The following is a 25,063-nucleotide window of genomic DNA, read 5'->3' as shown; positions in this document are numbered from 1 at the left end:
CCAACTGGACAAATTGAAAAAGTGGACAAGTCAAAGGAAGAAGAAATTTATGAACATTTTAGCATACATCCTCTACATTCAAAAGAAGTTTTGGGAGACAATATTGATCTGTTTCAGATGAAGAAAGCAAAAGGAACTCCCGTGAGTGTATGGGAGGAGAGCTTGGAAGCTCGATGTTTTCCCCAGCTGTTTCCTAAAGGAAAAGGAGGACGATACGATGAACGTCCAGAACAGATTCCAGCTTCTGAGTATCGGACTACAAGACTATATGCAGAAGATCCCAGATTTCGACAAAGTATTCCTTATTTGTTCCATCTTTTATTTGAAAGCGACTTGTCTGCACTATCTTATGCAGTAAATCACATTTTAAAAAGTGGAGTACATTTACAAAATGTGTCTGCTAAGGATTTTATGGAGAAAGTGCAGCACCGAGATGATCATTTGGAAACACAACTGATCAATCTGATGGCTTGTCAGCGTGGGATAAATGAATATTGGTACCGACGCCATGGTGAATTAAAATGCATGTTACGGAATTTAGGAACACCAACATGGTTCCTTACCCTAAGCTGTGCGGAGTACGCTTGGGATGATTTACTGGATTTTCTACGAGAGGCAAATTCAAACATTAAAAACATTGAATACAAGACATCAGGAGAACTGTGCTCATTGGATCCGGTTAATGTTTGCAGATATTTCAATCATAGATTTGAGGCTATGATGTCCTTCATCTGCAATAAAAAAAATCCACCCCTTGGAGAAGTAGTGGATTTCTTTTGGAGAAAAGAGTACCAGGCAAGAGGTGCTCCTCATATTCATATGCTGTTGTGGATCAAGGATGCCCCAAAGTTTGGAACAGATACTGATGAAGCAGTGTTATCTTACATTGAAGAATATGCAACATGTGCTATACCAAAAAGCACAGAAGAGAAAAAGTTAAAGGAGCAAGTTTCACGTTTCCAAAGTCATCGGTGTGGAAAATACTGTCGACGGAAATACAAGAGCAAAGATAAATACTACACTAAATGTCGATTTGGATTTCCTAGACCTGTTCTTTCAAATGGAAGAGTAAACAGTTTTATGTCATCTGTGAGACATACTATCACAAGAAAATCACCTAAGAATACCTACAACCTTAAAAGAAAAGAAGAATCAAAAAATATAAATGACTACAACCCAGTCATTTTATCCATGTGGAATGCTAACATGGATATACAGTATGTAGCTGACAATTCCATTGCTGTTGCTCGATATGTAACGTCTTACATTACTAAATCTGAAAAAACTGAATTGAAAGAAATGTGGGAAGAGATTTCTCACGAGAAGACTGTCAGTAAGAAGCTGTACAGTTTCAGTTTAAAGATGTTATCGCATCGAGAAATTGGATCCTACGAATGTTCAGATAGGTTATCTTCTGCAAGTCTCTACACGAAATCAAGAAGAATAATTTGGGCAAGTTTAGGCCTTGCAGCAATGAGAAATCGAGTACTGAAATCTGTTGGAGAAATTGAATATTTGGCCGAGAATGACCCAGAAAGTACAGATATTTTGAAATCAAACATGTTGGACACATATTATCCAAAGAGAAGTCATCATCTGGAGAACATGTGTCTCTATGAAGTGCTGCAGAACTACATTTATTCACGGAAAGCCGCAGAAGACATTAACAATGGAAAATATAAAGTCATTGGTGAGGAAGGATGTTTGGTGAAGCAAACAAAAGGAAGTTTGATAAATCACAGGAAGCTGAGTTGCGACACTACTGACAAAAAGGAATTTTACTACTTGGCTCTTTTACAGCTGTTTAAACCATGGCGTACAGAGGATGAACTACTGGGAGAATTTCAAAGCTATGAAGAATCTTTTAATTTGCAAAGACAGCATACAATGCAGTACATCCTCAACTTATCTGCAAATGTTAAATGAAGAAATTAAACAGGAAACTACAATTGCAGCTGAAGTAGCTAGAGACAGTTCTCAAGACAGCCAAAGTTCAGGAATACTCAGTCAAGATCCCCTAGGACAACCAATCGTTGAAAATGAAGCATCAATAGCCATGAATGAAGTGGAAACGGCTATGAATCAAGCTCAAGAAGAATTTATAGACTTACAAAATTTGGAAAGACAACTGAATGAAGAGCAGCAACAAATTTATGAAGAGATCAGAAGCAAAATTGATCACGGATTTCTACATGAAAAAAAAGAGTGCTCATGCACATCATTTCATCCAATCAGGATGTATGTAAGCGGACAAGCTGGAACTGGAAAAAGTTTCTTAATAAAAGTCATCAGAAGCTACCTACAGCAAAAAACGGATTCTACTTTGTCTTGTGTGGTTACTGCTCCAACTGGGTTAGCAGCATATAACATAAAAGGAATCACCTTACATCGTTTGCTAATGTTACCAGTGGAGCATGAGAACAAAATACAATACAACAAGCTAACTGGAGAAGCATGCTTGGAAGTTTCAAGAGTATTGAAGAAGATACAAGTTCTCATTATTGATGAGGTGAGCATGGTATCAAACTTAATGCTTGCCTTTGTGCATTTAAGAATGCAGCAAATTCTAAGGACAGACTATGACGTGTTATTTGGTGGAAAACATGTCATAGTTTTTGGGGATCTTCTACAACTTACTCCAGTTAAAGGACAACCAGTGTTTAATACTGTGACACATGAAGACACAAAGAAGTCATTGGGAAGCATCGGTATTGCAAATATTTGGTCCTTCTTTGAGTACAAGGAACTTACTACTAATATGAGGCAAGCAAACGATGAAGAATATGGAAGTATTCTGAAAGATATCAGAATTGGACTACTCACAGAAGTTGGCAAAAAAGCATTACAGAGTCGGCTGCTACATAATTTATTTCCAAAGGAAGAAATAGTTGCAGAGAAGATATACAAGAACATTGCAGAAAAGAAAAGTGTCATCTGCTTAATACCAACTCTACGTGAATGCTCAATATTCAATGAGGAGCTTTTAAAATTGGAAAAGGAAGATATTAGGAAATTGGAAGCAGTGGACAAAATTGAGGATGGAAGAATTACTGTCACATTAACAGGCACACTGAAAAATAAATTGGATTCACTAGAGAAGAACATTTCCAAAACAGCTGGATTAGAAAAAAATCTATATGTTTGCATGAACTGTAGAGTATTTTTAAGGAGAAATTTGGATGTTGAAAAAGGTTTAGTTAATGGAGCTATGGGAAGAGTTGTGGGTTTTATTAATTATCAGAAAAAAGATGGAATTGAATGTTTAAAAATAAAATTTGATCAGATAGAAGAAGTTAAAGACATTTGTCGTTGTTCAGTTCGTTTCATGCTTGTGAAAGACTTATATGTACGTAGGAAGCAGTTTCCGTTTTCTCTAGCATATGCTGTAACTATTCACAAGTCTCAAGGATTGACTGTAGATTGTGCTTTTGTGAACATTGGTTCAACTGTGTTCAAAGAAGGTATGGCTTATGTAGCTTTGTCACAAGTGAAAACATTATCTGGTTTATTCATGATAGACTTTGATGACTCAAAAGTTAGTGCTGATACAAATTGTGTAAAGGAGTATAATAGATTAAGAAGACCCTATGCTCCTCATTTAGGTCAGTATCCTGTGTTGGAGAAACGTGTAGTTTCTCGTAAAAGGAGAAATGAGAATATCTGTAATGAAGATGTAGAGAGGAGGAAAAAAAAGAGGAGTGATGTAATTGCAAGCAAAAAGAAAAAGGAAAATGTTCAAGAGGTTGTAGGTTGTCATTTTGAAAATAGCTCTGGTGTCAACTGCTACGCTAATGTAGTGCTGAATGTTGCATTTTATCTGGAAAGTGTGCAAGAGCAGATAATAGTAAATCAGAGAAAAAGATTCTGTTCTGAGTTGAGTCTCCTTTTTCAAAAGCTGAGTAATGATAAAACTCAAATAGAAAGTGCTACTGAAATTAGAAAACTTTTAGATGTATGTTCAGGACGAACACAGTTTTCTCAAAATGTACAGCAAGATGCACAGGAATTCTTGATGTTTTTTCTTCAGGTACTGGAAGAAGAAGGGGTTCCCATTGAAAATATGTTTGGTGTCTCTTATAAATGGGAACATAGTTGTGAAAACTGTTACAATATATGTGGCTCTAATGTTGATTCTGAAAGGTTTATTTATTTAACATTGCCAGAAAGTAAAACAGTCACTTTTGCTAAATTAGTTAAAGATGCTAATCATAGCATGGAATGCGGTGAGTGTCAATCTGAAATGTTTTCAACGTTAATTTTAAAGGAATACGGACAGTATGTAATTTTAATGATGCAACGATGTAAAGCTGATGGTTCAAAATTGGATACTTTAATAAAGAAGTTTACAGGACAGCAATTATCAATTTCAGGAAAAACTTTTGTAACAGTTGCAATAATTTTCCATGAAGGACCTACTGTTACTTCTGGACATTACACAGTTTATCTTAAATGTGAAAAAGGCTGGACACTGTGTAATGATTCAAAATTGATTTTCAAGCAACGTTTGCCTTTTGATTGAGCAAATTCCTATCTAATCTTCCTGAAACCAAAATTTTAGAGAGACTTGGCAAGATCTGTACAAAACAATTTTACCATTTTTTTGGATTAGCATTGGAATTTAAAAAAAAAAAAGATTTTTCAAATTATCATTTGGCCTAAGGGAAAGGTAACCAATTGTAATGTGGACTTTTTTAATTTTTAATGAAACTTTCGAAAACCAAAAATTTAGAGAAAATCGGTAACATCTGCACAATTTAAATTTTGGAATGTTATTGGATTACCATTGGAGATTTATTCAAAAAAGATTTTTAAAATTACTATTTGGCCATGAGGAAAGGTAAACAATTGTATTGTGGACTTATTTAATTATTAATTAATCTTTCGGAAACCAAAATGTTACAGAGAATCGGTGAGATCTGTACAATTTAAATTTTGGAATTTTATTGGAATAACATTGGAAATTTAATCAAAAAAGAATTTTAAAATTACTATTTGGCCTAAAGGAAATGGAACCAGATGTATTGTGGAGTTATTTGAGATATATTTTTGTGATTATACTTCTGAAACAAAAATGTCAGACGGTATTTTAAAGAAATAAGTATTGATATGAGATGATATTTTTTTAGAATATTATGGATTTCTATAATGTTATGTTTAAGTGAGAAGAGATTCTGGGCTTTTTTAAAACAATCTTTGAGATTGTTATTTTTTTTTGCCTGCTGTTAAATGATGAATGCAATTGCTTTCACAATTTATAGTGAAATGCAATATATTCTGAAAACAGCAAAAAAAAGGCAAAAATTTTTTTAAGGAACATATGTAAATATGTGTACTGTATTCTAAAATGTTTTATTAAATATGAATACTTTTTTCTTTTTTTTCAGATTGAGATAGAACATTTTCGAAAACTTGAACCATTTTTAAAACAATAAAAATTAAATTTTAATTCATAAATAATTTTTTGAGTGGGTATGGTAAGTCAAAAATTTCATGGTCCCTTTTTTCCACTTCTCCACAATCACATTTTCAGTTTATCATTGTAGTCTCTCAAGGACCTTGACATTGTAGTCTCTCAAGGACCTTGTAAGGTAGGCTCTTAAAAGAGCCGTTGTCTTCATGCAGGGACAGAGGAAAGAAAGAATGGGAATATTAGTCGGTACGACAAATGTGCTGATCTATTAAATTGTTCACTAGGGCAACACTGGTCTCCCTATGACAAATTAGATCATGACAAGTGGCGCACCGAATTAAAACCCTCGCAAACCGATGGTTGGTTTCCAGATGACGAGAAAAAGGAGATGCTCCCCCCACAGATGAAGGGCTCAGCTGACCTACCAAAGATGGACTCGGCCCTGCAGATGATGGACCAGGCTGAGCTGCTGTGGATGTGCTTGGTTGACTTACTGAAGGGTTACCTTCAGTATGTCGAGCATGTGTCCTACCGTGTACATCTTGAAGGTGTCTCAACATGGTGTGATTCCCGAAGGAATACTTCTTGTTGGGATTCCCTCTTGAAAGTACACGGCCACAAAGCTTACAAGTCACTAAGGGTGCATTTACCTTTTTCTTGTCCTCTGGAAAAGAAAAATATTCCCATATGAAAGAGCTCTTTTGTTTCCTCCTTCTCTGCCTCAAGGTAGTGCTGCTAGCCTCACTCTCAGAAGAGTTCTGCTGTTCTGCCATCGTATCACAAAGACAACTCAGCTCCTTCTCCTAAGGGATCACAAGCAGAAATGAGGGGAATGGGTGTGGTGTAGGAGAGTTCTAGAACTGAAAGTAGTTTCAACCAATCAAAAGTTGTGTTTCTTGATCACATGACCCACCGTGCACGTACGTTACGCTTACGGAGCGCTTACGGCAAAAGTACGCATGCACGTAAAAAAGACACGCGCACGCGCGCATGCGCAAAACAGGCACGCCCCTTCACTTCCGCGTAACATGCGCGTGCAGCGTACGCGTTACGCGCTGCGCGCGCGTGACGTACGTCTACGCAAATTGCGTAAATGAACGCAAACAGCGTAGAAATCTAACGTTATAAAAGCAAGACGTGCGCTTACCGTACGCGCACGTTAAAAAAATAATAAAAAAAAAAAAAAAAAAGGGGAAAAAAACCCCACTATGTTATACTAATAAATCTTACCTGTTTAGTTTAAAAAAATGGAAAAAATAAAAAATATATTGTAGAATTTTTAAAATTTAACCATAGTCTTTAAAAAAGGATAGAAAATTAAAATAAAAATGTTTAAAAAAATTGAAAAAAAAAAAAAGAATTGGCATTTAAAAAACCTTGCAAATTCACTGAAAAAACCATGGGTTTCACACACGTTATAGTTAGGAATTAGCATTTAAAAAACCTTAGAAATTCAATGAAAAAACCAAAGGTTTCACACATGTTATAGTTAGCTGGACATTTCACTCTTAAAAAAACCAATGAAATTCCCCCGTTATAGTTAGTTCAGCTAACTATAACTCGCGCGCCCGCAATGCACTACTGATGACGTCACATATTACATCACTCATGACATGGTCACTGACATCACTCATGACATCACGGATGACATCTCAAATGACATCACTGATGACATCATTCAGTGAATGTGTGTTTTTCTGAAAATTAAAAAAGTTTAATATATATATATCTCAAGGTCAATGGAAGAATAAATGGGTATATAAGTGTCTAAATGGATGCTTTGTTTTTGAAAAATGTATTGTGTAACTGACTGATTAAGTGTATCATAGTGAATACATGGCTTACTGAGTAATGTTTAAATATGAAAATATCTGTATCAGTCTCTCACTTTGTGTATAAGTGGCTGCATGGGTTGGTGATTAGCTTCATGGGTGTCTATATAGGTTATTAGTTGTTTTTTTGAGTATCAGTCTGAGTGTCTGTATGGTTCGGGGGGGGGGGGTATTACGTAGTGCATAGGTGCATGAATGAGTGATTCACTCTTTGTATGTGTTGAAGACAGCATGTGTGCAGGACTGTATGGGTGGATGAGTGTGTGTATGGGTGTGTTAGTGAGTGAATGACTGTCTCAATAGTGTCTTTATGAGTAACTACATATCTATTAAACTAGTATATGTGACTATTGGTGTATATAAGTGAGTATATGTGAGAGTGAGAGATTGAAAGAGTTCCTGTATGAATAAGTATGTGTTTCTATAAGTGATTGTTTTAAAGACTAAGTATGTGTAAGTTTCTGTAGAAGTAAGTGTGGTGGTGTGTGTATAACTGTATATGCAAGTAAATGTATGTTTGATTCTTTATTAGCATCAGTGACAATGTGTGTGAGTAACTCTATGGATGAGTGGCATTGTGTAACAGGATGTATAGGTGTATGAGTACATATGATGAGTGAGTACATGTATGAGTGACTGTATAGGACTGTTGGTGAATGAGTGGATGTGTATGTGGATCTTAGAATTACTGAAGAGGTTGTTGTAACTGGTATTGGTATGTCCATTGTTTTGAAATGTTTAGTCTCTATTTTTGAATGTGTGTATCAAAGGTTATATTAGGGGAAGAGGAGGTCTGCCACTCTGTCACAAGGATGATGTCATCAGTGATGTCATCATTGATGTCATTTGAGATGTCATCAGTGATGTCATGAGTGATGTCAGTGACCATGTCATGAGTGATGTAATATGTGACGTCATCAGTAGTGCATTGCGGGCGCGCGAGTTATAGTTAGCTGAACTAACTATAACGGGGGAATTTCATTGGTTTTTTACGAGTGAAATGTCCAGCTAACTATAACATGTGTGAAACCTTTGGTTTTTTCATTGAATTTCTAAGGTTTTTTAAATGCTAATTCCTAACTATAACGTGTGTGAAACCCATGGTTTTTTCAGTGAATATATATATATATATATATATATATATATATATATATCCAAGAAAGAAGTGACTCAAACAGATAGATTCACCAAAGAACAAAAATACTACAACGTTTCAGCTTCCGCCTTCCTCAGGTAGTACAAGATGGTTTGCTCTGTGGCTGCACAGATGAATTTTCAAAAAGCATCATGAGTGAAGATTCCATTTGGAATGTGGAATCAATGCAGTCCTGAGAGCTCTTGAGATATGCAGTTATCAGGTTGTGTTGTCAGTAATGTTCAGTCCATCTGGATGCAGTGATTTTAAACGGTACATCCAGAAGTTTTCCCTGGAGTCCAGTAGTTCTTCCTTTGAAACATGTTCCACGGGGAAAATCTTCAAATCTGATAGTGAATGATCCACAAGGTTGAAATAATTGGCTACAGGCTGGTCAATTTTCTTATTAATATATACACACACAAACACACACACACACACACATATATACACACACACATACATGAAAGATGAATACATTGGGATTCTAATGATTATGTGTGACCTTGAAGTGATGACCTAAATTCTGTATATACCAAAATAGAAAGGTTATTCGGTGCCTTTTTGTAGGTTTAGATGGTTTGCTTTAAGCGGAAATACACTATTGTTTAAAATTTAAAAATACAGTACTAGGTAGTAAATTTGTGGAATTTGTATTTGGTTATATGAAGTACTTCTGTGCTTGTATTTTGTGTTCTTTCAGATTCTTACGGTCCTGTGTCGGAGCATAAATTGAGACACGCGATCCTGTTAAGAATATGTCAGCGTTAATATCAAGGTAGATTTCTGTATTAACATGGCCCCAAGATATCCTCACTCTTCTGCATCTCAGAGGTATACTATGTAGAATTTCTTCCTGATCACCCCATCTCAAACAACCCTTAAGAGCTTTTACACATGGCACAATACGTCAAGCGGTGATCCCACTGCATGCCCACAGGATTATGAGGTATCCACTGATTAAAATTTATAGTAGGTGCAATTTAAATACAATTAATGTTTTCATTCATTTTTCTGTGTCACCATGAAGGAAGTGGGACAGAGTAAAGTACATATATTATTTTAGGGCAAACCCAAGGGATCTGGAATTGGGCAGTGTGGTTGAAAGCGGAGGGCATTTGGTGTTCTTAACAGAAAAGGAAACCTCACTACACCAGAAGAGGCGTCACTTTTAAACAATGCCTAATTCCGAAAGCCAATATTGCCCTCTAGTGTTAGTTGAAATACCTCATTTTAATTACATCTTGCCTTGCAGAGAAAGTATGGATTATACATTATTTTGAAATATGTAAAGTACCGCATAGATGCCGCAATATGTCCATATTTATGCCGAAAAATGTACTAATTCATGCTGCAATATCCTGGGGAGTCTGATAAGTGGACCCAGTCATGCAGAAAGCTAGGAGGCAGGAAACCTTTAAAAAAAATTACAGCACATTTACTGCAGTAGCGGTTTTGTGAACTTGCATACAAGGGAGACTGCTGGAAACACATGCACTCTCATAGAGTTCCACAAACAAAAAAAAGAGTTCCCAGAAATCAAGCACTCATGGAAGAATACAAGGAGATAGTCAGAAAGGAGATACACGTTTAAATCAAATCAATGGTGGAATAACAAATAAAACTAGCCTCACACTTCATAAATCCCGTGAAAGTGCCCAATCCCCCACATAAGGTCTCAATTTAACATTCACAATAATATAACACCAGAGTCAGACTGGCCTATAGAGCAATCTGGCAGTGTCAGAAGCACTGGTCTTACGGGTCAGTGTGTGGCTGTGTTTAGGCAGTTTGTGGGCCTGTTTTATGGTCTGTTTGGCCAATGTTTCCTACCGATTTCCCTGATATTACCACAAACATTGGACACAAGTGAAAATGCATATGCAGTTTCTCATACCTTGAAAAAGACCTATCAGCGTGTCTTTACACGCTACAAATAGCCCTGATTTGCAAATGTGGGACACGTGTTTTTTGGTGCTATAGTTTTCGCTAAGAGGGGCACTTTTATTTTAGTGAGGAGAGAAGAGGGCCCCTGCAATACAAAGAATATGGAGAAGCAACCCAGGGGAAAGAACAATCACAATGAAGCAAACTAAAGCTTCTCCTTGGAATTTGAAACAAAAATAATTCCTTAAATATTTAAAGTCATAAGTCAGAACAGTTCGGTTTATATTTTAATTTCTCAATATATATTCATATAAATGTTCACATTAATCAATACACGCAAAAATTTACAGATGTAAACGTATGAGTTCCCTATATACACAGAATCAAAACCAAAAAGAACAACCACATGCTCACAATTCGAGTCAATGATACCCACTCGTACTGAAAAATATTAAAAACATTATTCAAAAATCAAACGCATATTCCAGTGTATCCTATTGGCTTCAATGGGAATAAATATACATGTTAAGTATTTTTTTTCTTTTTAAGACAATATATATGTTTACTGACCATGAAAATTATATTAACAATCATTAAGGTTAAAATAGACAGAAGAACAAGATGAAAGCAAATGAAGAGAAAATTGCTCCAAGGTGCGTTTCGGTGAACAAGACACACTTAGATGAATTATGCAACCTTCATCAGGGCGCTAAACTAAATACATATAAAGGTGGCTAAGGCCATCGGAGCTGGACAGTTCAATGATGTAGGGAACTCACATCCGTCCTTTATGTGGTTTTGAAATATGAATGGTTCCACAGTTATTTAAGAATGATTAGAGACAATATAAGAAATAAAAGGACTGAGGGAAAAGGAGATATACTGAAAATGATGCGAGGGACCCAGTCAAAACAAGACACCCATTGTGCAAGAAGTTTCTAAATATTTGTCCCCAATACATTCTATATACCAAGAGTGAATACCATAAGGAGTAGTGACATGCGGCATACAGTGATGGCAGTTACAGTTTAGAGTCATAGAGAAAAGTCGAAGTTTTACTTTAATAGAAGACTGTAAAGCAAACGTTTTTAAGTAACATAAACTAGTAGAAAATACCTGCAAGGTCCAACCTTGCACACTTTCCCCAGCAGAGAGGTAGCCATTAAACAGAACTGCTCCTGAAGCAAGTAATAGAAACAGGGAGCCAAAAGAAGCATGATGTAGAACCTTTCAGGTAGAAAGCTAGGAGTAAAGAACATACAGAATAACATGAAAAAGGTCTGTGCAAACGATCCGCAGACCAGCTAGACTTGAATACTGAAAGCTATACAAACACTTGGTACCTGCCCTGTAGTGGGTCCAATTAAAGAAACACACACACATAGCATCCAATCCAATCATTGAGGAGATTGTAAAGAGCACCCAATATACAGATGTAATAAACTGTTGCAGGATAACTCCACAAATAGATCCTCAAAGGTCACATGAAGATAGTGCTGCAAAGTGTACAGAAAATATTTGTAAGCTGTCTTACACAGCCCGGTCGCAAGAATAAACTAGGAGAACCCCATGGTTAAAACAAAGACGTGGTATCGAGTCTGACAAGGCATCTATTAAAGAACGAGGGACCATAGCCTAGTGGCTATGGAGGATTACAGCGGCCCCACTGAAAGACGGCAAATACAAGAGGGATAAAAATAAACAACAACAAGAGAAACTAAGATACGTCCTAGTAGCGATTTCAAATAAAAAGACTATATACTTCCACCCAAACAAAAGCCCAAAAAGTCAGGCTTAATGAGTTCTGAAATAGGATAAAGGTACTCTAGTTCAGACGTTTCTACCCAGAAAAAAGACCCACAGAGAAAAGATTAACCTCAAATAGAGCATAGCTAGACAAAGTGGACCAGCAGTAAGCCAGAAAGTATAATGGCCTTACCTGTAACGCACAAGAGGCAAAGCTTCATCTCAATCTCAGATACAGAAACCTAAAAAGCATTCCGCCTAAAGGGATAGAGAATATATAGCCCGGAATCATTAGTACAACAGATCACATCTGCTGTCTTAGCGAGTGGAATGCCTATAGACGTCACAGGAGGGAAATTTGGCCATCATATTGGAAGAAGTAAAATGCCGAGCTCACAGTTAAATGCACACAAAATCCACAAAGAGGAAAAGATCCACATACGTCTAAAGTAGATATATAAGGGGAGGCACACAAAGCATTACTTAATAGCATAACTAAATTAGCTCAAAATAAAACTGCCTCGCCTGAAATGGAAAACCTCAGGTGACTTACTTCCTTGGTCACCATTCGATCGCCATATTGGGAGGGGAAAACAAACAAATTGCCAAAGGCCACTCATGAATGGAGAGAGCTGCATTAAGCCTCTATAATGGCTTTCCAGAAAAAAGCTATAACAAGTAATAATCTAGGGTTTTTTCAATAAATATGGAACAAAAACAAGCTAAAAGAAATTAAAACTGAAAAAACAGACACATGTATAAATCTAAACAAGCATTGGCATAGCCAATAGGTCTGGCTTTTGGGACCTCATAAGTATTTAGTTATGCAGCACAATATCCTTGGTGCAACAACATCAACTGTTGCATGGCTAAACACTTATAAGGTCCCAAAGGCGAGACCTATTGGCTATGCCAATGCTTGTTCTTAATGGCCCCTGGTACAGTTTTAATCGATTCTCCCTTCTGGCAAGAGTCTGCCACCAGTAAAGCTGGATTATTGATTTGACAGACTACGGCAAGATTTAAACCCTACAGGGGAGCTCAGGCTGAGTCTTAACATGAAGATATACAAATGTATCGAAGTAATACTATGATGTATCAATTTAAAAGAAAATACTAATAGCCTATTTTTACTCAAACACCACAAGAAACATGCAATCAAATGCCATCATGTATGCAACATAATATTACAACTATGATATATTTTTAAAAAACACAAGTACTTTATGAATGCTTCACTTGAAACCAAGGAAGCTTTAATCATGATGAATTAAATAGTCTGAATGTGTTACCTCAGTTATGAGTTTTGAGGCTGCTTGAAAATTCCTTTCATCACAGCCAGAGAATGCTTCTCATAGATGTCAAAACAAAAAAGTATTACCAGTTCTTAGGTCATTTTCTGGGAAGAGAGATTTTGTTCTTATGTGAAAAGAATGTGTGGTGCAAAGGCTAACTGAAAGATCCATTAGAATCATTAAGCTAGTATACTGCAGTACCTGCTGAATAGACCAATGGTTTAAAAAAAACTGATTGTCAATCAAGGTGCTGAAGCGGAACAATGGACTTGTTAATTTGCTATCTTGATAAACCATCACTTTCCTGAACACTTTAGAAAGTTTTTAGCTTTAAATGGGCAACTATTGATGACGTTTTAGATTTAAAAGAACTCGTAACTACAACAAATTAACTTGAATTATGTCACAAACACTGACTAATCTGTTGCCACAGACTTGATGTTTTAGATCGTTGTAATCAACGTTGGCCAGATTCATCAGTACACAATTCATTCACGGCTGAAGAACGAAAAGGCCTACTGTGTTTAAAATCGGTAACAAGCGGACTGCGCCCAAACTGCTACACTATGCAAGTCAATTAAAAGCACTTTGTATCTTTTGATGCTACAAATTTTGCTAAATTGAGAGTTTTGTTTTATTTAATGACCATTGAGGGATTCTTTTTACTTTCAAACTAGACAGCCAAGGTTAAGAGCCACTGAAACACAACATTAATGCTGATTTGCAATCTTTAAAAACATGTTGTGGTGACTAATCTCATACGCCTGTGCGGGATGCTGCGGTAAATCACGGGCCAAAAATATATAACATATCTGTAGTTTGTAACAAAGGATTTGCCAATAAGCACCAATATGGTGCAATGGCCGCGCGGCTGCGAAAGTGACGCGGCCGCGCGGCCTGCGAAAGTGATCGCGATCAAAGTGAAAGTGATCGTGATCCAGTGCGGCGGAGGAAAGACACATGGCGACTGCGCGCGTGCACGCTTACGTGCACACAAGCTTTAGGCCACAGGCAGTACTTTGAAAGCCTGTACACTAAATGTCTCGGCCAGACCAGCGCATGCGCTGGATCAGGCGAGACCTAAAAAGGTAACTAAGTAAAACTGAGGTGAAAAAAGGAACATATGTGAGCAAAATGTAAATAAGTCTGAGGAAAGAGATCCCAGGTAGTCTGAAATGAAGACAAGGAAAATACTAACTATATTGCAATAAGTCTAAATGACCATCAAGGTTTGTAACTAAAGGAACCCAGAGAGACAAACTCAGAGAATGTACCCCTTCCACGTTTCCCTGGAAGGGGGCAAGCAATTCATCAGAAAGATTACCCGATATATAAACAGAAAATGGCCACAGGATCCTGAAACAAATAAAACAAAGAAAGAAAAAAATTAAGACTACGAAGGTCTAGCTGAAGTACAAAAAACAGATCGAACTACAATGGGCTAGCCCATTTAAGTGATGGCATTTTCCCATGGTAAAAGTTCGTTCAAAACATGTTTGAAAGTCCCATGGGAAAAAAATCCAGTCAACCTCTCGTTTCTTTCTGTGAGCATCAGTATTGCTGCCTCTGGGATTCTTGTTTTTTTCCAGAATGATCCAAGTTAGATCAGTCTCCATACATTGATGGTAGACCATGGTAGACCAATGTTCTACAAAGAGAGCTCCTGTTCTATTATTCCTAATGGCAGATTTGTGAACCATAAATTCACGGCTGGTTTCCCCGACACATCCTAAGGAACAAGGGCAATGAATGAAGTATACCATGTTAGCTGTCCTTCAGTAGTTATTTCGGGGGATTTCAATTTTCTCTATTCCCCATACAAGGGTGTCAGTCACCAGGGCATGGGTACAAGCGTGGCAATTACCACTTTTATGATTATCTGCAACCGGTTTCAAACCTGTAATCAATCACTTTTCACCCTTAACAACTGCAGTCCCACCCTTCACTCCCACCTGAACCAAATAGCAGTGAAGACTGATTGGCAGCTCTTCTCAACAAAAAGACCTATTTAAAATTTCTAAAGGAGGGTTGCCTACTCTTTCTCTTCTTCATTGTCTAGGTCTTCTCCCTGCACCTCCAGGAATGTCAGCAATACACTGCCACTGTCTGTGAAAACCATGGATACCAGATAACGCAGTTCAGCACGTAAGGAAGGGGAACACAACTGAACACCTTGAATGGGACATTCCTTTCCCAATAACTACTATCATTTCTTAGAATACAGTAGACAATCCAAAGAGACCGATGCAGAATGGATGACTGAAATTCCTTGCTACTTATGAAATTCTTCCATTAAAGGAAAACTGGGCTGAAGAGTTGTGGGAAACCAAGGATTATTTAAACTACACAATCCTACATGCCCGGTGGAAACACTGACCTCTGAAGGCAGGAAAGTGGTGCCAGAATCTTGAGCTATGAAGAGTTCATGAAGCGTATGAAGAGAAATCATTGCACAATCTAATCACCTGCAACTAGAGAGGAAAAGGAAGAAAGCTTGGCAACCATATGCTGCTCTCAAAGGGCTTGCTAAAAACAACCATTGAGCCAGACTTCGTATTCTGCCGTGTTCTAGACAGAATTCACACCACCCCTACTAAATACACCAACACAAGAAATAGCGCTAAGATTAACCACCTAGTAAACCATGGAATACCCAACTACTTCACAATTGGAAAATTTGAAATTATTGCAAAGGGAAATAGGCAGTTTAATGACTCCCTCTCAGCTTACAAGAAATAGTGACCTTTGCAGTATTACTGAAAAGCACGCAGTCGTAAAGGGAAAAGAGCACATCTTCACCTAGAAATTGAACTCAGTGGAAAGGAGTGTTTGATTTCTGCAGCAATCATGCAAGATATCTGAAAACAATATTCAATCCACAGGAACAAAGGTTCTTCATTGAGGCTTGAGCTAACAGCCTACCACTTGCATTACTCCCATCATAAAGGCTCAAGTTGAAAAGGTAAAGCTTGCCTATTGCCAAATAGCAAAGAAAGACCACAGGTACTTTCTTTTGTTGTGAAGCCAAAAGATTTCAGTACACTTGAAGGAGGAAGGGATACAAGATATGGTAGGGGCAGGTCTTTCATCCTCAGGTACCTACAGCAAGAGGTCACAACACCAATGGATGGTTACCTTGGGAGCGTATGAAAGGAGAGAGAGCACATTGGCGGAAGTAGGGCTTAGATCCACTACAAAGTTGAATGCCAAGTCCCTGTCGTCCAGATCAACTTAAATGACATTAACTTTTAGAGTCTTGTCTAAGAGGGAGGGTGTGAGTTGAGTGTCATCAGCGCAGGAGAGAATGTTTATGTCATGTGCGTGGAAGACATTGGCTTGAGGGTTCATGTATGCGTTGAAGAGAGTGGAGTTGAGTGACAAATCTTGAGGCCATGGCCAACTTGTCATTTATTTCTACTTTAACTAAAAAAAAAACAAGAACTCCAAGTCGTCCCCAACAGCTACCAAGACTAATGCACTAAGGAGAATCTCCTCAGGTTTGTGATACTTCCTCTCAACCAAAGTCCTGTAAGCACCTGTATTCCTCAGGACAGGAACCTTCCTCCCATTAAAACCCGCTTCCACTACAAACCACATGGTATTTCAATGCAGGTGCTTAAAACATCTGGGTTCCTTTCCCAAATGTCTACTGCTACTAAGTTGAGTGCCACAATGTTCTCTTGGGTCACTCACAGTCAATACACTCGCTATAACGGGTACAGCTGGTACAGGGTTTTTCACCCGGTATTCCCTTTATCACTTACCTATCTTGGGACACCTATAACCGGTAATCATTTTGGGCTCTAGAAAAAACTTTGGTCCCCTTTTTTCTCTTGGAACCTAATTCACTGTTTGTCTATATCCTCCCTTGGAAATTGCCTGACCCTTACCCTATGCTTTGGAACCAGTCTGTAGAGAGTTCATCTCTCCCTTTAGCTTGGAGCCATGCGGCTCCAGCCCTAAGTTTACCTTGTTAACTAACTACTTTTCAGCAAATGCTGCAATCTTCTCTGTATCCCGTTCTGTCAAGTGAGACAGGTACTGCTTAAGTGGGTTACAGAACTCCTCCTGGAGTCCTGTTGTCATAATTATTTCGTTAAAGACATGAAAATCCCTAGCCTTGATCCCTCTCACCCTCTCATTCCAATCAAGCAACACACCATGAATTCAAGTTTCAAATGGATTACCATCCACACACTTCCTTTTTTTAAATCTTCAAAGGTACTGGGGCTGGTATAGTCCCAACTATTTAATCAGCACTTCCTTCATTTGATTCTATTTCATCTGCTCACCCATTCTTCCAGTGACTGAAGATCCATCTATGGGCAAGCGACTCACTAAAGTGGCTAACTTGGGGGATGGAGCGATCTAGTGTACCAGTTAGAACTGGACCTATTAGGGTTCAATAACGTGATGAGCTTTTTATACGGCCAGTCCCTTCTGAACCACACTTTGGAAATCACAAAGACAGTACTACTAATCTGGTGGGTCACAAATAGATTCTCCGGGTGGGATAAAAAGCTGACACAACAAACACCCCTATGGAACGGCCACTCAGTTACAACGATTTGGGAAGTGGGATTAAATAGGGATCAGCACTCTGAGTGATGTATGGAGCAGATCACACATTAAATTATTCCAAGACTTGCAACCCCAGTTCAAATTGTCATCCACGCATTAGCCGGTTATCATGCAGGGCTCACCAATCTACCAGAATTTAGCCTGATGTAGGCCGAATTAGTGCTAGGTTACCTGGGCTGCGGCAGAATATCACAAATATATTGCTTCTTCAATTGCAATACACCAAATACATTTCAAAGTCTTAAACAGAGATGGGAAGAGTGGAGAGGCACTCTTGATGGTTAGGCACTTTAGATGAGGTGGAATTGATGGAGGCATGCATGGTTCCCCGAGAAATCCTCGTTTCCTTCTGCCTTCGGCTGATCCAACTACATTACTTACACATGATGACCTATCTCACACCACGATGCCTCGGGCACGCAGCTATACTAAGTAATCCTATATGCCCCTGATGTATGCACCTGGAGGCACAATTCGTTCATATGGTGTGGCAATGCCCAACCACTTCTTGATACTGGAGAATGATCCCCAAAACCCTTACTAGAGTGCTGGAGAGACCAATAGACCTGTCGCCCAAGACTGCTTTTCCAGTCTTGCTGGTGAACCTGCGAGACACATGGTGGACTGTATGCTGGCGGGTAAAGTGAGAGCCCTCACCTCCTTTAATCTTTTGGCTGAGCTAACGGCAACTTGGAACACGGTCTTCATCGTGACTAAGAAAAAAGGGGGAGGTGGGTCTTGAGGAGCTTGCAAAACAAATGTAAGGGACCAAAGGATGTAACTGCAGTCTAGAACCAGTAGTGGAATCATAGGTAGATAGATCAGAGTAGGAAATTACCTGGTGATGTACAGCCAAAAAAAGATGCAATATAGTCAGGATCCAGAAATATCAGGAGGAGTTGAAAAGTGGTCGAATACAGTATCCCTGGGAGCAGCCAGGGGAGGTTGAGGCTTACTAGCTGGAAGCCCGTTAGGTTGACCAATTTACGGGTTCTGGACAATGTACTAACTGAAAAACTGCACAAGAATGTCATCCTCTTAGCTTTGCCTCATTGGTACCAAACCGGGCTAAACACCCTAGGAAAGTTAGGGAAATAGGTAAGGGCTGGAAATGTTACCTGATGTTTCGCTCTACACCGGGGAGAAAAAGTCAAAGTGGTACTTTATTTAAAATCATCTCTTTAAAAAAAATTAAATGCAACAATCCCAATCAGGTTTACTTTACTGGCACGAAAAGTAAACCTAACACTCTTTACAGTGCCCAGACTCCAGTAAAGGGCCCACTGATGAGCTAGCCCCATCAAAATATCTCAATTGTCTTTCACAATAACCTCTAAAGTATAAAATTAACTCTACCCATCAGGAGATTGAGTACAATTGCCAAGCCTCTATCTTTGAAAGGCCCGCTAAGAAAAGCGTGTACTTTACAAACAAAACCTTAACTAACACATTAAAAAACCAAAAGGCCAACCCCTATGCAAGCACTCCACTGTCCGCACCTGGATTCCTACCCCTCGGCTCCTCCGATCCCCTCCAGACGATTCTCCGTCGTAGCTGCTGTCTGTAACCTACTCCGATTCCTGCAACAACGAAATTCGACCATCTGCAAATATGCCGAGTAGGAGAAACCGTTCCAAAATTGAAACTATGATCCATCTCCTCAACCGGGGCTTTAAGTGGGCCGGGTCCTGCCGGTGCTTCTAAAAAGCAGTTGCTGAGACGGGACTCTATCGGGCTCTCCATTTTCGCCCTCAGGGTGAAAAATAAATCTTAATTCTGCAGCAGGGCCACCCTTCACTGCTTGTGACTTATCTTCAAAGACACTCGTTATAGTTCTTTCACAACCTCATCATTTCGGAACTGAAACATTTTCAGTATTCTATACAACGAACCTATAGTTGTTGCTTATTTATCTTACACAACTAACAACCATTGGCAAAGTCAATAGCCCTGACTTCTTGTAGGTGTAATGTGATTTGCTGTATTATATAGCTGGATGCAATGACAGAAGCAGCAAACATTCCAGTCGGGCGGCACACTACCCTAAGCACAGATTTTTAGCTTGTGCATTTTTAAGCCACGCCCTTAATTACATAGGTCACGCCCCTTTGACAGACCCACAAGTTTTTTCATTCCACTTAAAGCCCTGTCCTCACCCCCATTCATATTTTCTCCACTACCACTGTGTCTCCCCTCCCGCTCTGACCATGACTGACCTGTGATGTTGACGTAGTTGTCGGGGCGAGGTGCTTTAGTTATGACCCTGGATGAGGAGCGTCGGTTTGTGCGGGTTCTGTAGCAGCGCAGGCTTGAATTCATTTTTTTGGAGGATTTCTTGCATTTCATATTGGAGGTGCTGTGGGGGTGTGCTGTTTGAGGAGCTGGGTCTGCGACTACTCCCGCTATACTCCCAGGCTCATGGCAATACAACGAACGGGCGCTGGGGCTGAATAGCCTCGGGCGGCGGGAGTTTCACTCAAGGTAAACTGGACCGGAGCTCAGCCCAGTCGCTGCTTAGCCCCTCCCACCCCAGAGGGTGCGGGATGGGAGCTCCCCTTCTGGACAATCTGCTTAAGTAGTCCTTATCTCCGATGCTGCCACAGTCAGGGGTGCGTTCTTTGGTCTTGTACTTGCTGGCTCATTGGTACCTCCCGGAGCATGCCTGCCTTCTCCCTCGCTGGCACCCGGCACCCGCTTGACCCGCCCACGCTGATCCCGAGCGGTCACTCACTTATTGGTTCAGCCTGGGCGATAGCGGCATAAACTTGCCAGCTGCGTGGCCTTCCCGCTGACGCCATAATAGGCCCTTAGGGTTGCAGAGGCCTCCAGTGTCACACAGGCAAACATGGTGGGGAAGGGAGTCCTTTGCGTTTATTCACAGGGATTCAGGTTCTCGCACGACGGAGGTGTAAATGGAAATTTAATTTAAGACACATCTAAAAGTTAAGTAGTTCCTGTGTGTTAGAATTAATGGATTTGTATGCCTGACCGTTCCGGTTTTTCGTTCTGAAAATCTGGTCACCCTAGTTATAAGAAACATATTGGTTTTCGAGCTGTACTAAAGTCCTGAGGCTGCTCTTTTAAACAAGCATTTGCAATGCAGTAGGTCTCACATTTGCGAGAGTTTGAGCTATTGGCGTTGTAAATGACAATGCCTTTTATTTATATGTTTTAAAAACCTGCGTAAGCACTTTGTACATATAGTCATTGCTTATGAGAAGTAAGGCTAGCAGTAACTGCGTCTCTTTCTCTGCCAGCCTTACATTTTCTAAGCAAGGACTATAAGTACAAAGTGCGTGTTTCTGCACCGCTTGCAGGCTTTCAAAACATAAATTAAAGGCATTGTTATTTACAGTGCCAATAGCTCAAACTCGCGCAAATGTGAGACCTATTACATTGCAAATGCTTGTTAACTGTCTAAACAAAACACTATTTTTTACGCACTCCAGTGCGTAAATGGGAATTCTACGTTCTTGTCCTACGAACCCCCCTGCGACATATTCCCAAATATAGTTAGTATGGGAAAGTAGCAATGCCCGCAACCTGCGAGCAAAAGGGGTGAGTTATAATGACCTAAGAGGGAGGTTTAATGTAGACTGCCAGTGTCTTTAGGCTATGGGCGGGCAGACCTCAGGGGGCATCGGAATGGAATCCAGCGCTGCCCTTGAGCCCAGTTACACATGGTCTAAGCAGCACCAGCTCTCCCACTATCCTAAATGATAGTGAAACAGTTTCCCACTGCTGCAAGGGGGAAACGGTTAACAACCTGCACATGCTGCTGCTGAAGTAAACAGAGGCAGGAAATGGGTGAGTGCTGATGGTGGTCGTGGGGATTTGCGGTGTGAGGTCTCTTTGTCGGCCCGGCGCCGTGAGAAACCCACAGCTGTGTTTGTGCCTGGAAGGTGGGAGAGGGCTTTGAATGCGAGGAGGTAGGGGTAGAAGCCCAAAAAAAAGAGGCAGCAACGGAGGGGAAAGTTAAGGAGGCATAAACATAAACCATAAAGTGCAGCATCCATGAAGCCGTGCTGATAGACAAGTGGAGGAAAAGGAAAAAAGAGTGCGCAGGAACAAACATATATTAACACAGAGTAAATGCCACAGTAACAGGGGCAGTTGCCTGGGGGGTCCAAATCGCCAGAAGGCAGGACTAATGTACCATATCCACCAACCAAAACAAGCATTTAAGAAGGGCACTAACAGAAGCCAATAGGAACTATGGAAAGTTCTTCAAACACACATACCAGATACAGCATGTCTCGCAGAGCAGCACATGCACGCTGTGCTAGACTCAACCTAAAAACATTGAGCTTTGAGACACACTAGGGACTCATGTTTACGAAGTGCTTACTGTCCTCGCAGATGCTGGAAAAAAAAGTGCTTAAAACATAATTGACCATGTTTTCACAGGTGTTCAGCGCTCAAGTAACGGTGCACCGGAACATTTGTAGGTAGTCCAATGCACTGCAGAGACGGAGCTTAACCAGAGACACCGAAAAGGTTTTGGAGCGGGGAGAAGGTACACAGGTCAGTAACAGACAAAATGTAAAAATATGAAAATAATTGTCATTAATTTATTAAAAGCATTTAAAAAACATCGTCCTCATAGATTGGGTGATATGGAGCTTTACAAGAAACGAGGAAGAAATACAATAACCAGTAGAACAGGGAAATAAAGAAATACAGGACTGCATCTGGTAAAGGCTGATGTTATCCAAGGATTCCCCAAGTCATGAGGCTTTGAGGGAAGAATACCTCAAGAGAATTCCAGAAACATAGAGGGAAAGATGGGGCAGGAGTAGAGCAGAGACTAAAGATAAAAACAAGAGAACCTGGGGGATAGGAAAGAGAGTGAAAAAGTACAGGGAGGTAGAAATAAGATAAACAGAGGTTCCAGAGGCAAGCAAAGAGTTGGAAGAAAGACTGTGGCGGAAGCAAGAACACAGGCTATTTGGTCAGAGACAAGGCTGTAGGGGAGAGAAGTGCACATAACATTGGCAGGGCAGAAGAGAGCAGAGTCAGATCAGACGTGTAAGGGCGGAAAAGAGATGCTGCCTCCAGTGGTGTTGAAAGTTTTCAGAGTGAGGGTGCCGCCATCAGTGTAACATCACTGAAGTCAGAGTGATTGTAAAAAATCCAAGCTTCATGCAAACAACAAATCTGCCGGGACAGGAGGCTCCGAATATGCTTCACTTTCTTTACTGAAAAGTTTTCAGCAGGCCATCAAAACACTTTATACAAAAATATTAAATTTCCCATCATTCTATGGACAGTGTTACATCACACAGTTCACCATTCTCCATACAAATGACCCTTTAAATATGACTAGCTCTCTGCCTCTTTCTGCACAGCTCAACAGAATAGCTAAGTGCTGTCGTATTTCTTTTCACTTTTATGATTCCATATTGTGTTTTTCATTTTGTATTAAGCGCTATTTCAAATTGTTTACATGCCACCGTCATTGTTGCACACCGCGGGGCATCAGTTGGCGGGAGGCATATGTTCCAGGGTCACTGTTTTCCCATATCGGGTCAGAAGCCTGACTACTTTATTTAGGAACCACAGTCAGTGATAACTGTAGCTCGTGTGTGGAGCGGGAGTATTGTGCAAGGACGGGGACTGGGCAAATATGGCTTTGCCATGCGTGTTGTGTTTTCTGAAGTCTGGTGAATCAGCTGGCCCCAGGATGTTGCACGCAAGCCGTGCGTATGAATAATATGCTGCGGTGACACTCACTACGAGTCTGGTGCGGAATTGCCTGCGGCCGCTTCCGCCCATTTATCTCCTCGTTCAGGTGACTCAGGGCCAATCCAAAACTTTCAGGAGGCTGGAGGCGTGGTATTAAATGACCCTCGGCCCACAACATTACATTCCTCCTTTATCATAACTAACAAAAACACCAACTACAAAAACAGTGGATTGGCGAACAGTAAACATTACCCACAGTACAAAATACAGGTCATTCGGGCTAAAGGATACTGGCTGTTGGGTGTTGTGATCGATCAGGTTTGTTCCCATAACCCCACTAGTTCATCACATAGTCCTGGAACTGCTAGGACGGAGTTAGATTTTGCCGGAGATTGTACCTCGGGAGACCACAGTCATGTCTCTCTGGCCCAGTGCTGGGTATTTAAATGTCTGCTTACGCCAGTGGTGGGGTAGGCTGTGGTGTTAGTTCCGGGGTTGCCTGAGGACACTGTGGTGGTTTTGAAGCTTTCTGGGCGGGGTTTGAATGGGTTGGCCATTTGTACATCGTCCAGAGTTTCCAAGGTATGCTCATTGGTTAAGTCAGGTGGATTGCTTAAGTTTTCCTGGAACCATTTGAAGTGGGAAAATTTTTGACTGACATTTCGAGTGACTGTCTCTCGCCCTCAGGTTCCACATCGGTTGGTGACTTTCCAAAGATGGCGTTCAAACAGGAGTCGAACTTAATCCTCTGGATGTCTGTCTTTTACTAGCACCCAGTCACCAAAGGAGGGTCTTGGTGCCTTGGCCCGCCTGCATTGAGATACTCTGCAGTTTTGCTCTTCCTGACGGGAGTGAGCATGACTTGTTGGCACAGATGCTTGTTCCCATGTCGGGTGATGTGGGATGACAGCATCAACCCTTCGTCCAAAACAGAGGATAATGGGTTCTACTCCTGTGGTGATGTGTGGAGTCAGGCGGTAATCTTTCAAGAAAGTGTAGATGGCTCTTTCCACACACTGTTGCTCCAATTGGGCTATGCAAATAGCTTTTGTGATGGTCCTCATAAACCTTTTGACCTCACCGTTGGCATGAGGCCAGCGGGGGTGATCCGGCAGTATTTGATTCCTCTGGAATGACAAGGTCCTGGTTGTTGAAAGGTGGCGCCTGTCAGGGTTCCTGCCACAGCTCACCTCTCTTGACTATCACAATATACCAGCATGACTCATATAATTTCTCCCAACACTTATGAATGAACAACCATCTTATACCCTGACTTTTACCGTAATACATGCTGTTGGTAATAGCTAGCTGCAGCTGGTGTTCTCCGGTTTGTTTGAAAAGGCTTAACAGCTTCTCCATTTATTTTTACCATGCATATGCAAGGTCAGATCTCAGGCGCTAAGGAAACATCCAGAAAATCCACCAGAATAAGCATCAAGCAACCGGCATAGATGGCAACAACATGAACCTTCTGGAAGACAGCCGTCATCCA

At 40.2% G+C, this 25,063-nt stretch overlaps 1 protein-coding gene across 13 annotated transcripts in view; it reads right to left on the bottom strand.

Moving 5' to 3' along the window:
- Positions 1 to 25,063, bottom strand: part of CDC14B (cell division cycle 14B) — a 609,243-nt gene that overhangs the window by 506,374 nt on the left and 77,806 nt on the right. For 4 of the 13 annotated variants that reach the window (XR_014970356.1, XM_085632869.1, XM_085632871.1 and 1 more), the window contains exon 1: positions 20,103 to 20,590. The exons of 1 other annotated variant lie outside the window; for it this stretch is intronic. Coding sequence is in view for 11 of the 12 variants with exons in the window: in XM_085632869.1 (XP_085488995.1) it covers positions 20,103 to 20,232 (130 nt within the window). In the remaining variant the exon portion in view is untranslated. Of the gene's footprint in view, positions 1 to 20,102; positions 20,593 to 25,063 lie in introns of those variants that run through there. 8 more of the 13 variants (XM_085632865.1, XM_085632866.1, XM_085632870.1 and 5 more) reach the window with 4 other exon arrangements.

The sequence above is a fragment of the Triturus cristatus genome, chromosome 2_1 (genome assembly GCF_964204655.1).
Source record: "Triturus cristatus chromosome 2_1, aTriCri1.1, whole genome shotgun sequence".
NCBI lineage: Eukaryota > Metazoa > Chordata > Amphibia > Caudata > Salamandridae > Triturus > Triturus cristatus.
Note: the sequence above shows the minus strand (reverse complement) of the source record. Positions and strands in the feature narration are given on the sequence as shown.